The sequence below is a fragment of the Podarcis liolepis genome (genome assembly GCF_965112155.1).
Source record: "Podarcis liolepis genome assembly, chromosome: 2".
NCBI lineage: Eukaryota > Metazoa > Chordata > Lepidosauria > Squamata > Lacertidae > Podarcis > Podarcis liolepis.
In genome coordinates this window covers 77,068,517-77,082,906 of record NC_139555.1, presented here as the reverse complement: position 1 = coordinate 77,082,906, position 14,390 = coordinate 77,068,517, and the positions used below count along the sequence as shown (strand labels likewise).

At 39.9% G+C, this 14,390-nt stretch overlaps 1 protein-coding gene across 20 annotated transcripts in view; it reads right to left on the bottom strand.

The window, feature by feature from the left end:
- ATP2B2 (ATPase plasma membrane Ca2+ transporting 2) overlaps positions 1–14,390 on the bottom strand; it is a 365,380-nt gene that overhangs the window by 50,717 nt on the left and 300,273 nt on the right. For all 20 annotated transcript variants that reach the window (XR_014522401.1, XR_014522402.1, XR_014522403.1 and 17 more), the window contains 3 exons: positions 14,006–14,248; positions 6,379–6,620; positions 5,278–5,512 (listed from right to left, as the gene is read on the bottom strand). Coding sequence is in view for 6 of the 20 variants with exons in the window: in XM_083488917.1 (XP_083345043.1) it covers positions 5,278–5,512; positions 6,379–6,620; positions 14,006–14,248 (720 nt within the window). In the remaining 14 variants the exon portion in view is untranslated. The remainder of the gene's footprint in view (positions 1–5,277; positions 5,513–6,378; positions 6,621–14,005; positions 14,249–14,390) is intronic.

Here is a 14,390-nt window from a genome sequence, read left to right as displayed (position 1 = left end):
TACATTTGCTTTGTGCACATGTAGTTTTATTTGTCATGTAGAGTTATGTTTCTATCTTGTTTTTAAAATCATGTTTTAAAGGTAATTTACTGTAAACTGCTTAGAGATTTTTAATATTTTAAGCAGTGCCTTTTAAAAACAGATAAATAAACAATGACATCAGTTGTTCTGCCCACTTTTGCCTCTGGAACCACCCACCACCGGCATGCAGCCCCTGGAAGGCTTTCCACAGGGTAATGTGACCTTTGGGGTAAAAAAAGATTCAGCACCCTTCTGTACACACTTAAGGGTAAAGGTAAAGGGATCCCTGACCATTAAGTCCAATAGTGACCGGCTCCAGGGTTGTGGCGCTCATCTCGCTTTATTGGCCGAGGGAGCCAGCGTACAGCTTCCGGGTCATGTGGCCAGCATGACTAAGCCACTTCTGGTGAACCAGAGCAGCGCACGGAAACACCGTTTACCTTCCCGCCGGAGTGGTACCTATTTATCTACTTGCACTTTGACGTGCTTTCAAACTGCTAGGTTGGCAGGAGCAGGGACCGAGCAACGGGAGCTCACCCCATCACGGGGATTCGAACCACCAACCTTATGATCGGCAAGTCCTAGGCTCTGTGGTTTAACCCACAGAGCCACCCACGTCCCACTTACCTGGTGACAAATCAATGGGGCTCACTTTTGAGTAACTCTGTATAAGATTGCACTTTTAAGTTTGCCACATTTTTAGATACTGTTGGAAATGCTGCATGGAAGACCAAAGTACATTGGCAGGTCTTAAGAATACAGCCATTTTACCACAGGGGAAAAATGAGGCATTGTCACTTGAGGCCTGCTAGGAAAGAAACAGCCAAAGTTCTACCACACACAAAAAACGTCTACCAGAAATTCTTCTCAGCTTTCAGTTGGTCTCAGTCACTCACATAATTAATTTGACTTAGTAATGTTCCCCCGTGACTTTCTAAATATCAGCTCTGGTTGCCCATGTGCAACAAACAACCATAATATTTTATTGTTTAATTTAAAAGAGATGAGAATCACCTTCCCACTATCCAAACAAATGTGGTTACCTCTTAAGCTGTTAAGAAAGGAAATCATGCCCAGGGCCATGTGTTACCAGGTGTGAAATCTCCAGAAATATCCCTACTAAAATCCAAAATAGGGTTTGTTTTCTTCAGAAAGTTGCATTCTGAAACAGAATGACTACCTGCATCATTTTGCCCCGTAGGGTAAAAAGCAGCTCAGAGAAGAAGAAGAAGAAGAAGAAGAAGAAGAAGAAGAAGAAGAAGAAGAAGAAGAGTTTGGATTTGATATCCCGCCTTTCACTCCCTTTAAGGAGTCTCAAAGTGGCTAACATTCTCCTTTCCCTTCCTCCCCCACAACAAACACTCTGTGAGGTGAGTGGGGCTGAGAGACTTCACAGAAGTGTGACTGGCCCAAGGTCACCCAGCAGCTGCATGTGGAGGAGCGGAGACGCGAACCCGGTTACCCAGATTACATGACTACCGCTCTTAACCACTACACCACACTGGCTGTGGGCCATTTCTACAAGAAAAGCAGTACTACACAGAGGAAAAGAAATGTGCCCCCTTCCAGTCAGACTGCAGCATCAGGGCAATTATGGGTTGAACAAATGTTTGCTGTGGGGCATTTTTGACAGATAGGTGGTGCCACCCACCTGCAAATCACCTAATGTCATTATGATGCCAAGTGACAACTTCTAAAGGGCTTGTTGTCACTGAAGGCACGCTGTCACCCTCAAGCAGCTGTCAGCAAGCCCCACTTAGCAAGGAATAATCAGGAGAGCACTTTAAACTTCTGATAGTTCCTTTGCACCATGTCTTTACTTGCTCCAGGTGTGGGGAAGGTGGACATAGTTTGAGGGAAATGGCCTTGTGAGCCATTTCGGACCCCTATCTAGATCTGTGCACTAGGAGTTCCCCATTGCTGTCCTAGATTCTAGGACTTACTTAATAGCTACTGAATAAAGTAGCCCCCTGCTGAAGAAGGAAGAGAATGTAGGAGGTGGCAGCACTGACATTCAGCAGCAATAAGAAATATTTTTTGTCTTACTCATGCATGTTTTCTACCAAACGTAACGGCAAGTCTTTTAACTCTGACAATTCCTACACATTTCTAACGATTTTAACCACACTGGTCCAAAAATAAATGAAACAGGCTGTGAGATTATCACAAAGTGAAAATCACCAGAGCTACATTGGGAACTGCTTGTTAGGAGTGACCAGGCTTATGAAGTGGCTGCCACACAACTGTGTTTCATGTGACAACTAACACATTGCTTTTTTTTTAATGAATAAGGTATTACAACTATTTTATTTCACTATCCAAAGGACTGCTTTTGTATTCTATTGTCACAACACATAGACCCATTTCTAGAGAATGCACAGGCTGTTTTTAAACACCATCTTGGCTTTCACATTGAAGCAGCATGTATATTTTCAGAAAACTAAGCTGTCCGCCTGTCTGCCTATGTCTGTTTCTAAAATCTCTAAGCAGTGTGCAAAAATACAAGCATAAAAACACGAAAGTAGTGTAATAAAATGCAGATAAAAACAACAACCTAGTAATAACAGCATCCAACATTATGGGTCAGGGACTGATTTGTTATGCACAATTCCTAACCCTATTTAATTTCTATGCCGATTTCTCTTAGTTCCTCTTGCCCAGTCAGCCAACTTTCAGTGCCACCAAGTACTGAAGACGACTGCTCATTGTCTTATGAGCCAGGCTTTCCAGCAGCTACCTCTCTGGTCAGATCCAGAAGCTCCTTATTGAACTCTTCCTCACTGCTCAGTGCCCTTAGATAGCCTTTCTGTCAATCTTCAGCTTAAGTCAGTGATTCAGCTCTTTTGAGGCAGACGATACTACTAGGCTTCCCCTAGCCTCAATAAGCCTCTTGCCCAAACTGCTTTTTCTTTTCCTTCTGCTCCAGACTCCAGCCTTCTTCCTTCTGCCTCCTCCTCCTCCTCCTCCTCCTCCTCAGCAGTTTCCTTCAGTCCCACACTCTCCCAATACAGTAGCCTATTGATGCTCTGGTCAGCCTACACTTCAACCAATGAGATTTAAGCAGCAAAAAATTATCATTGTCCCCTCATCAGACCACTTTTCCTGTGATCAAGAATTTCTGTCCAAATTCACTTTTATAATCCCCTAACCCAGTATAAAAAGAACCTAACTTTTACCAGTCCTGTCTTATATAATTAATAACCAACGGTCGCCTGCCAATGGATACACTGTAATTTGACCTGAACCCTTCTATTACCTTCATATAAAACAAACTTTGTCCCTATAAACAAACTGCAAAATGTGATTTCTCCACATAGGTGCTCCTCACCATGGTGGTTACCTAGGCCTCCAGTAACAAAGATGGATCTATCAGTACCCCAAAAATCAAAAGGCTTCCTTCAGAGTCAGTAAAACCCTATCCAGAACTCGTAAAATCCCATGGGGACACTCAGGCACAGAGTCTCCATTTTACCAATCTGCAGCTTAGCAGTGCATCCAGGGACCAATTAAGAACAATCACAGTGTCTCCTGATTCAGACTGTAATGGCAAGATAGAGCTGGGTGTCATTTAGCATGCTGACATTAGGAGAGCAAATATTCTAACAACTGCTTCCAGCAGTTCTGTATCAATATTAAACAGCATTGGGAACAAAATAGCGCTCTGTGGCATCCCACAGCACAGCTACCAGGAGGTGGACACATAAAGACCAATGCTATTTTCTTTTGAACCCAGCACTGTAAGTAGGAGTGGCAGCAACTGACAGAAATGGTCCAGGAGTATACTGTGGAAAATAGTACTGAATTAGCTTGCTGAAGTGCCCTTTGGATCCCATCTTGAAGCAACTAAACTGTTGGGAGGATGAAATTAGGAGCTCCATAATTTTTTTTAAAAAGCTATCAATTTAAAAAACAATATTTTTATTTCAAACTGCCATGCAACATTTCATTCAGTGAACAAGCCATTTAGTGAATGAGCTGAAACCTGTTTGGAGTGGAAGACATTTCATCTAGATATACCAGACACATAATAGAATAGAAAAACAAGTCATGTAGCCCTTTTATAACCACCTACTGTTTGTTAACACATTATCAGTAATGATATCAAAAATCATCATAGCAAGTGCACCCATTCATGTCTTGTAATAAACAAGCTCCCCAAGTGAACATACAGTGGTACCTCAGGTTAAGTACTTAATTCATTCCAGAGGTCCGTACTTAACCTGAAACTGTTCTTAACCTGAAGCACCACTTTAGCTAATGGGCCCTCCTGCTGCTGCCGTGCCGCCAGAGCACGATTTCTGTTCTCATCCTGAAGCAAAGTTCTTAACCTGAAGCACCATTTCTGGGTTAGCGGAGTCTGTAACTTGAAGCGTCTGTAACCTGAAGCGTATGTAACCTGAGGTACCACTGTATTGTTATCAGTTTAGGGTTGAGAGATGAGAGGTTTGGGGACAGGGATGTGACCTGGAGGAAGAGCAGCAAGCAGAGAGAGAGCCATTGTGGATCTCTGCTTGAATCCAAGGCTACAGCTATGGGAGAAACAAAATCCTCATGGGGTGTTAAGGCTGTGGACCCCTCCACTGTAGGCTTAGGTTGTATATGTGTGTAAAGAAACCATATATCATTAAGACACCACAGTGTCTGCTGTGCCTTATTTCCAAAAGGAAACATGAACCCTGGGGTAGCACCTGCAACCTCTGGAATCTCGCACCACTTGGAGATTGGGGTGGCGTGCAACAATATGTAAACAATGCATCAAAGCATGAGTCTTCTGGTAGTACTCTCAAACCTGCTAAAATATGTGTGTGTGTGTGTGTGTGTGTGTGTGTGTGTGTGTGTGTGTGTTTTAAAAAGAAACATCTCTATGTGCAGACTTGCTTGGACCTATTTCTATCTACCAATTCCTTCTTCCTCATACTAGCTGCAGTCCTCAACAGCACACTGACCATTCCACAGCGTTCCCCAGACCTCAGGAGTAAAATGGGTAGGTACAATGAACAGAAAATGGGAGGTGGGAATGTTGCATGAATGGGCCACTTTTGATACAACATGATGTATTTTTGGCCACACTGCAGTACAAAGAATTGTTTTCAAAAACTGAACTGTAGGAAGCACATTTTTTAAATAATAATAATGATGATGATGTGAGTGCCTTAACATTCTACACCTAAAACCTATTTGGAAATTAGTATTATTAGTTCATGGAACTTACTTCAAATGAGTATGGTTTAGGATCGGGGCTTAAGTTTAGCATACCTCTGGCCTTACGGGGTCTTCTATGCCAACCACACAAATGCAGGTCAGGTCAGATAGAATGTCGTTTTCATCCTCCCAGTCTGGTTCAGGGCTGCTGGGGAAGTCTCGATAAGCAACACAGATAGTTCTCAATCCATCACAGGCCATAGGTTCAATCACTTTCTTTACCATCTCATCCCGATCACGAGGTCTGAAGATGCGAGGCTCGCCAGCTGAATTAAGAATCTTAGAACACCTGGAAGGAAAGGATACCAGCAGCAATTCTACAGTTCAGAAACAATTTACTAGACAACAAAGAATAAAGATTTCAACATGCCTGAGATATAGAATTAATTTTAATAAGTAGCAAATTGATTGGTACCTTCCTAAGCCAAATGGGTGATGGAATTCTAGTTATCGGTGGAAATAACGAATTATAACATCTCTTTGTTGGCAAAAAAATAATAAATGTTAGAACAAGGATAGAGAAGAAGCCTTGAATGCAAAACAAAGGTAGTATGAATAATGTGAGGGGGTTCAGTGTTTAAAAATCATTGGTCTTGAACCTAGAAGAACTGAATTTAAGTTTAACAAGCCCTGAATCAGACTTTTAGCAAGCCACTCATAGTAAGCCAATTAGTAACAGTGAGAACTATCTCATCCATTCATGATAAATAATAATACACACTTTGAAATGTGCTGCTGTTATTCTTAAAATAATTCAATTCAATCAATTAATCTATACTTTTTCCAGGAAGCAGAAAAATAACAATTTACCTCTTTGTGGTAAATAAGATAAAAGGACATGTACCATGTCTGCCAGGAATTTCTTCTACGTCTCACTTAAATGAATGGCAGCTATGCATACGCAGTAGTGCTCTTCCTTAGCTCCCATTCATTTCCATGGGACTTATTTAGGAATCACCTAATACATGGCATCTCACAGGAGAGCACTTGATAATGTAAAAACATGTTCCATTGTTCCATGCTGTACATTTAAGGTCTCTGTGTGCGCATCTGTCAATCTGTGTTAGTATGATTTAAACTAACCAAATAATGAGAACTGGATCACGCGCATACCCAAGTTTTGTGATGTGTTCAAAGCAAATATTAAGTACATACTTCTTTAGGACAATTTCAGAAGCTCCTTTGCTGTACATTCGGAAACTTTCATCTGGCATTTTGATGACAGTACTCATTGATTTTCTCACAGAGTTAAATGTGTACACTTTGTAGAGCTTCTCTTCAGGTATTTGATTCCGGGCAGGCTGGTAATCCTGCTTTAGGTCCAAGACAAACCCCAGCAATCCACACTCTGTCTTGTTGCCAACCTGGCGAGGTAGACCACCATCCTTGTCTGGTGGCTAAGGAGAAAGAAAGAATTGGGATTTCAAACTTCCCTTCATGTCCCCACAGCATCAAGATCTTACATAAAGCCACACTATGCATGTGCAGCTTTCCCTCGGATATTTCCCTTTTTTATTTTTTAGTAAAGCAGAAGAAGTCTGAAATCTTGATTGGAGCACTTGTAGAGGGCCAGGTCAGCTGCCTAACCTTTCCTCTCAGGCAGACTTTCTATTCAAAAATTTCCCGGATGCTGCTTTCCACCGTGTGGACGGGGCGTAGACAAGAGCAGTCTGTCCCCCACTCCAGTTTTGTGCTGTAGGCTTCTGCAGCCCATTGAAAACAAAAAAAGGTAAGAGCAAAGTATGTGTAACTTGTCAACTGGGTCTTACTCTGGAAATCTTAACTTACCACACAAATTCAAATAAATAAAGACATTTCACCCTCTCCCTTTCCTTGCAGAATGCAAAGCGGCCAACAAAATAATAATAAAAATCAATTTTTTAAAAAAAAAAATTGCACCAAAATATGCACATCCAGATAACATGTTAAAAGATAACATGTTACTTCTATTGCAATGCTATTTAACAGTGACCCTTAATATTAACAGAATGGAAGAGAGCTGATGTACTGTGTTTGTTAAAAACATGAGCTTTGAACTGCAAGTTCTCTGTTGAAACCCTGTTATAGTGATGGGTGGAGTCACTGGATTTGAGGAAAGCCATTATTTCTTGGTCTGAGCTCTCCATCTGGGGATAATAACGGGCATTAGTAAGGTTATTGTTGATTGATTCATTCACCTTGTACTGTATAGGTATCAAGGTAATTTACATCAATACAAGGAAGTAAATTGTATTCAAGAAAACATAACAAAACCCTCAATTTTGTACACACTGAGTACCTAGGTAACAGCCCCCCCATATTAATTGCCTTTCCTTCTCTTCAGCAACTTAATAAAGGCTATAACATTCATTCAAAATAAATGTATTTTCCTCTGATATTATGTTTTGACCATCATGACAAATAATTTCTAAAAGGATTTTAGAACTGTAACTTCTTAACAAAAGAATAAAAAGTGTGACCCCCCCCAGGCCAGTGACTCAGCTACATTAGTAAAGAAAAAGCGTTTTATATGTGTTATAATACTGTGACACCAGACACAGGAGTTCCATCTTTCACCAACGTGATTTTGCACTTTGAGGTTTACAACGCGTTTTTCTGAAACACTTTTCTGATGTGTCTAGATCCAGCCCAGGTCTGACCTAACCATAATCTAAATAATTGTTTGCATCCACCGACATATTTACTCTATGCAGGCTTGTCCTCCTCCCCAATTGGGACACGCATTTCTGCTGTGGTTTAAAGTAAGTTTTAATAAAAGATACTCATTGTTTTGAGTGTACATGAGTAAATGTAAGTATAAATAAGAAAAGACAATAATTTTCAGAAGAGGTCTTAAATTCTGTGGGACCTGCTAGAACAGCTGCAGATCCCACAATCTCACCATGGTGTAATAAAATAAAGCATACGGTGGTGAGAATTGGCAGTGACATTTCCTCTCCTGGAATGCTTCAGCACAAACCATCTGACTGCCAAGCCAGTTTCCTTGCAGACTACTGTCCGCAATCTGTAGTGAGAACGAATCTGCTTTACACTTTAAAATGAAATTATTTTAGGCTGTTTCATGTTTATTAACTCTCAAAATTAAAGCAAAGAAATAACAGAAATTTAACTCTGCTACAATGAAAACTATAATTTTATTTCCACCTGCAATTTCTGCTATGCTAATCATACCATAAATCTTTTCTTGCAGGCTGAGTATCAGCTGTACCAGACTGCCATGGTGGCTGACTGCCCCGGGTCTAAAGTGCACAACAATCAAAGTTTTTATTATTATTATTTGTATACACCATTCAAATTAAAATAGAGACTTTAGCCTTTGTAACCAAGTATTTGCAGATGCCAAATAAACTTAAACTAAAAAAATGAAAAGAAATATGGATCTAAATTGAGGCTGAAACATGATACAATGTAAAAACAAAGTTACCTGGAGAATTTTTGAAAATAATTGTTTAGAAAACTGTCCTAACCATAAATCCTGATCAGAAGAGTTATGTGACACAATGAAGTTGTTCATTCAGATCAGGCTGTTGAACTTGTGATAACTGTGATAACTTCTCTCATTTGCCTAAATATACAATGACTGCTCCCCGCTTAAAATGGGGGGCGCCCTTTGCGTGGACATGCGCAGCCCCTGGATCTGGAGCGGCTCCATCAGCATAGGCTTGGCTTCGCCTTCCCTCAGGTGGGATACCTCGAGGTCTCCGACTACCTGAGTCAGTTGTCCAATCCCACCTGGGGGAAGCGTTGCCAAGGAGACCAGGCCAGATAGGGGAGGGACTACCTGCCCACACAATAGAGGGAGGATCTTACCTGGGAATCCTCACTTGGCTCCAGAACTTCTCCCACCCTACCCACCCTCAGTTAATGTCTTACTTGCAGGTTAACTTTTCTTCACAGGTATGCGGGCGCTGCTACGTCAAGGTCGCTGTTAAAGGGTCGGAAAGAAATTCCTCTGCATTGGCAGGTTTTGCCTTTCCCGTAGCAAAACGTCACAACTTTGGTGGTATCAGACCTTGGGCGGAATCCTTTAGTCTATCTTCCTCTTTGCAGCGGCGATACCAGGGTTCCCTGTTAAAGGGGTTTTCTGAAGGGAGGCTTTGACCATACGCCGAGAGATCGTCATTGCTCTCCCCTGCAGCGGCGGCGTAACGGGGGCGGCTATCTCTGCTTGAACATATGTTCTCCAAGCCGGCCCATTCCCCCCCCCCCACTGGATAACCCTGATGCTCCCTAGGTCCCCGGCTGGGGACTGGGGAGGGATAACGCCCAATGCCTCAGCCAAGGTCTACCCACATTTGAAATTTAATAAAGTTGTGGACAATTTAATCCTATAGCATGTTGTCTTGAGTCGTTATTTCACATGACGGGGGGGGGGGGGGCGCCCGGGATCTGGGGGACTCTGCCTGTCCACGCAATAATCCACTATTCATTTTTAAAACTTAAATCTTAGTTTAGTTCAATGTTGTAAAACAACTAATATTTCATATCCCTAAGTAAATATATTGCTCTCACTCTCACACATATACTCATACACACAGCTTAGTCCTACACCTAATATATATATTTCCTGCAAACACACACAACCCCCAAAGAATCCTGAGAACTGTAAGGCTTTATTCCCCCCTCAGAGCTACAATTCCCGCTTAACAAACTATACATCTCACTAGATGCCACTGATGAAGCCCAATCAGCTTATGCCTGCCCTAGTCACAAATCGAAGCAATGCAGGGCATTTGAAAATTCTATTTAGATTATGGGCAAATAGTACAGATGATTGGCTCTCCACATACTTGCAAGCCCAGTATAGTATGGTATCATTTTATACCCAATAGCTTAGGTTCACTCTTTGAGTAGATGTAAAAACAACACTATTTACTTTTTGCATTTGAAGCCACATGTAATTAAAAGGGGGAATCTTATGTGGCCAATGGAGACATGGGGGAATGTCCCATTACAGTAGCAGGATTCATTGTGCTGACCTCTGCTTGTGGGACAGATTAGCTGAATTCCGCCCTTAATGTTTGCTTTATTTTTTAACTGCTTATGCATTTTATTTAAAGTCAAGTGGTATGTAAATTTTGTTAAATATCACTAGAGAAACTGAAGTGGGAAATGAGCAAGCATGGAATTCACTTGGGAGGGGGCTACAGATGCTTTTTAGGCATCTGTGGGCTGCAGTTGCTGCAGTATGCCATACTGTGACTGCTTAAGTAATATTGAAGCTTAGCCTGCCTTCTCAACCACCTCCTATGCCCAGAGCAGGGGAGGAAAAGGAAGTCTGTTTGTTACTGTAAACTGGCTTGTTAATTTCCAAGAAAAGGTGCAGAAGAGAAAGCGAGCTAAACAGGCAAAGGCCGTGTGGGAAACTGGGTTGTTCTTCCCCTTTTATCATAGTGATTTGACCTCTACCTGTAGACAAAAGGAGATGCTATTCAGATGTTTTGATTGTCTTCACCGGCACCTTGAAATAACATGATATGTTTCAATAGATACGTTACACATCAGTCACTAAATAGTCTACAGCTCACATGTATATGTCTGCAGGACAAAGAAAGCAGGAGGCTATAAGAAACTCTACTACTGTAGTAAGATTATAAATAGGCCTAAAATTTATTGAATTACATGGGCTTCCCAGAGGCCCAATAGTAAGTCAAAGCTACATTAAGCAGAAACAAAATAAAATATAGGCATTTCTAGCTATAATGCCTTCAAAGTTTCACAGTTCTCTTAGGATTCAGAAAACAGAAGAGTAATTTTATTTTTAAAAGTACATATATAGTCAAAACTATTAGTCTGTCAAGAAATACATGCCACTTCTCTTGTCCTTGAAAACACATACATAAAGAACAGTTATCAATGACACTGTAGTTCCTTGTGCCACAGCTTTTCTTAATGTCCAGGCTGCAATTTTAATACTACAAAGGCTTTCCCCACTCCATTCTTATCAGTGACTCTTAGGGTAGAATTGGATATTATTTATGCAAATGTCACTTCCCAAATCCTGACTCAATGCAAATATAGACTCACAGAAGACATTAGTAGGGGAGAACGTTGTTACCCCCTCTTGAACCCACCAGTTCTTCCATAGGCCTTTTATACGCACAGAAATTTGGTCTTGAAATCTGGCTGGAGTTTTTATTTAAATGGCGAGAGGGGCATTCGTAGAGAAATGGGTAAGGAAAGGGCTAAACAGAACTCTCAGATATTTGGGAATTTGGTTAACCTCAAAGAATATAAATTTATTTCAAGATACCTATATAATGGTTTGGAATAAAATAAGGAGAGACTTGGAAGTGTGGGAATGAATAAAATTATCACTCCTGGGTAGGATATCTGTAATTAAAAGGAATGTGCTACCAAAGATGTTGTTTTTGTTTCAATCAATTCCAATAATCAAGGGGGAAGGTATATTTAAAGATTGGCAAAAGATAATTTCAAGATATATCTGGCAGGGGAAGAAACTGAGAATTAAATTTAAACTAGTAACAGACTGTAAAGAAAGTGGTGGTTTTGCCTGCCAGACTTGAAGCTGTATTATGAAGCAGCCTGCCTCTGTTGGTTAAAGGAATGGATGTTATTGGAAAAAAACAGATTTATTAGATTTAGAAGACCATGATGACAGATTTGGGTGGCATGTGTATTTATGGTATGATACAATGAAGGTACATAAAGGATTTGGAAATCACATATTCTGAACGTCTCTCTATGAAGTATGGAATAGGTACAAAAACCTATTAGAAAGTAAACCACCCTGGTGGTTATCACTGTTAGAAACTATGAGTGTTGAGAAAATAAATATGAATAAAAATTGGGTAACATATGAAATGTTACTCAAAAATGATGGCAATAAGTGGAAATTAAAACCATACAAAGAGGTGAAAGGATTTGTTAATGATTGGTTGCACTACTACCAAATTAAGGAGATGTTTAAGGATGATATGAAGAAAAATGTATTTGGAAATACCAAATCAAAATTTGAAATTGAAATATTGAATAACAAATATAAAACATTGTCAAAAATGTATAAAATATTGCTAAAATGGCATCTGAAAGATGAAGAGGTAAAGTCGGTAATGATTCATTGGGCTAAAGATTTTGGCTATAATATAAAGTTAGAAGATTGGGGGAAATTATGGAAAGAAGGAATAAAATTTACAGCGTGTAATGCCTTAAGAGAAAATGTGATGAAAATTATGTATAGATGGTATATTACACCGGTGAAGCTAGCCAAACTCTATAAGGTAGATAATAAATGCTGGAAATGTAAGGAAAAAGAAGGTACCTTTTATCATATGTGATGGGAATGTAAGAAAGTGAACTGCTTCTGGGATATGATATATAATGAAATTAAGAAAATGTTGAAATATATATATACTAAAAAACCGGAAGCTTTTCTACTGGGAATTGTAGGTACAGACATCAACAGACAAGATACTAAGCTTTTCCTATATGCAACAACTGCAGCAAGAATTTTATTAGCACAGAAGTGGAAACAAGAGGAATTACTGACAAAGGAAGAATGGCGACTGAAGTTAATGGAGTATGAGGAACTGGCCAAAATGACGGGAAGAATCTGAGAACAGTGGGACCAGAAGTTCATCAAGGACTGGACTAAATTTGTAAATTATTTGAAAGACAATTGTAGTCAATCAAACACGTTGGTAGGATTGCAAGAAGTTTTTAAGGAAAGAAGAAAAATCACTGCAGAGAAGAGTAAGAAAATATGATGTTCTGGTGTTTTTGATTTTAAAGCAGTGGTTAAGTAGTGAAAATGCAGAAATTTGAAATGAAAGAAAGAAAATCACAAGGAAGGTTTGAAGGAAGTCATGGCCCTAAAAAGCCAAAATGTATAATATAAGAGGAGAGATTGTAATGGAAAGCATTATTGTAAAATTAATAAACATGATATGGCAAAATAAATAAACAGAATTCTCAACTATTCTTCTAGCCACACAACGAATAAATAGTTCCAACCGATTCCTCTTTAAGCAAAATGGAATACAAAAACAGTATGATCATTATTCATCTAGTTCAAGGGTGATGCAGCCCTGCAGCTGTATCTTTACAGCCCTTGGGACTCTGATTAGGCCACACCCACCTTTCACCTGCCCCGTTCCATGCCATTGTTGAGTGCTTTTTGCCTGGCTGGATATGTGTTTCTGAACTGTGAAAATGCATCTTGCTTGTCTGGATAGACAGATTGTGTGTGTGTGTGTGTGTGTGTGTGTGTGTGTGTGTGATCATATTTACTAGCCAGCGTAAAGTAAGCCATTTTACTTTAGCCTCAATCCCCTCATCTGCAATAAGAAGGATAATAATACTGATTTAGTTGCTAGGATTACAAGTAAGTAGTGCATGCGAAGCACTTTGAACAGTGGAAAGTACTGTGCAACTGTCATCCCCATCATTATTATTATCATTATTTATTACTATATGAACCCTGACTTGCTTGAATTATGCAATAGTGATCTGCGCTGTCAACAGGGACAAAAAATGTGAAAGATAAGTTAATAGACTTTGGGGGCCTTTTGACATTCCTTATAAACCCACCTCTTACCTAAAAATATCAACTTCATGAAAATTTGGCATGGCACATGTAAGTTACAAAACAGAATAGTTTTCGAAACATTTCTTTTAAAACCACAACATATAGATGTAGATTTATTCTTACTTTGGCCAAACCTTCACACAACAGCATTTTTATTACAGTGAAAGAGAATTCTAAGTATCAACACAGATTCCCCAAATGTCTTTTTAGTGTCTGAAATCAAAGCCTACCTACCAGAACTTTTGAAGTGTAAGCGCTGTTGATGGCAATTGCATTAACCAGCACATCCAGAATTTTGGCTGGAATGGAATCTGGGTCAGGGATCTCTTTGTAATGGGTATCTCCAATGTACGCTTGTACTACTGTCATCCGGTTGGTGGTTAACGTCCCTGTTTTATCAGAGCAGATGGCTGTAGCATTACCCATCGTCTCACACGCATCCAAATGACGGACCAGATTGTTATCTTTCATCATTTTCTGAAAAAGAAGAAAAAATAAAGCCTATTTGGTAAATAGGTTGAAAATCCCTTATGCTAATTAAATGCATAAGCATTTTTTAAGTAGAGCAGATGGATTAATCTTTCCACAAAATCCCATTTGCACTTGTAAAACATAGAAA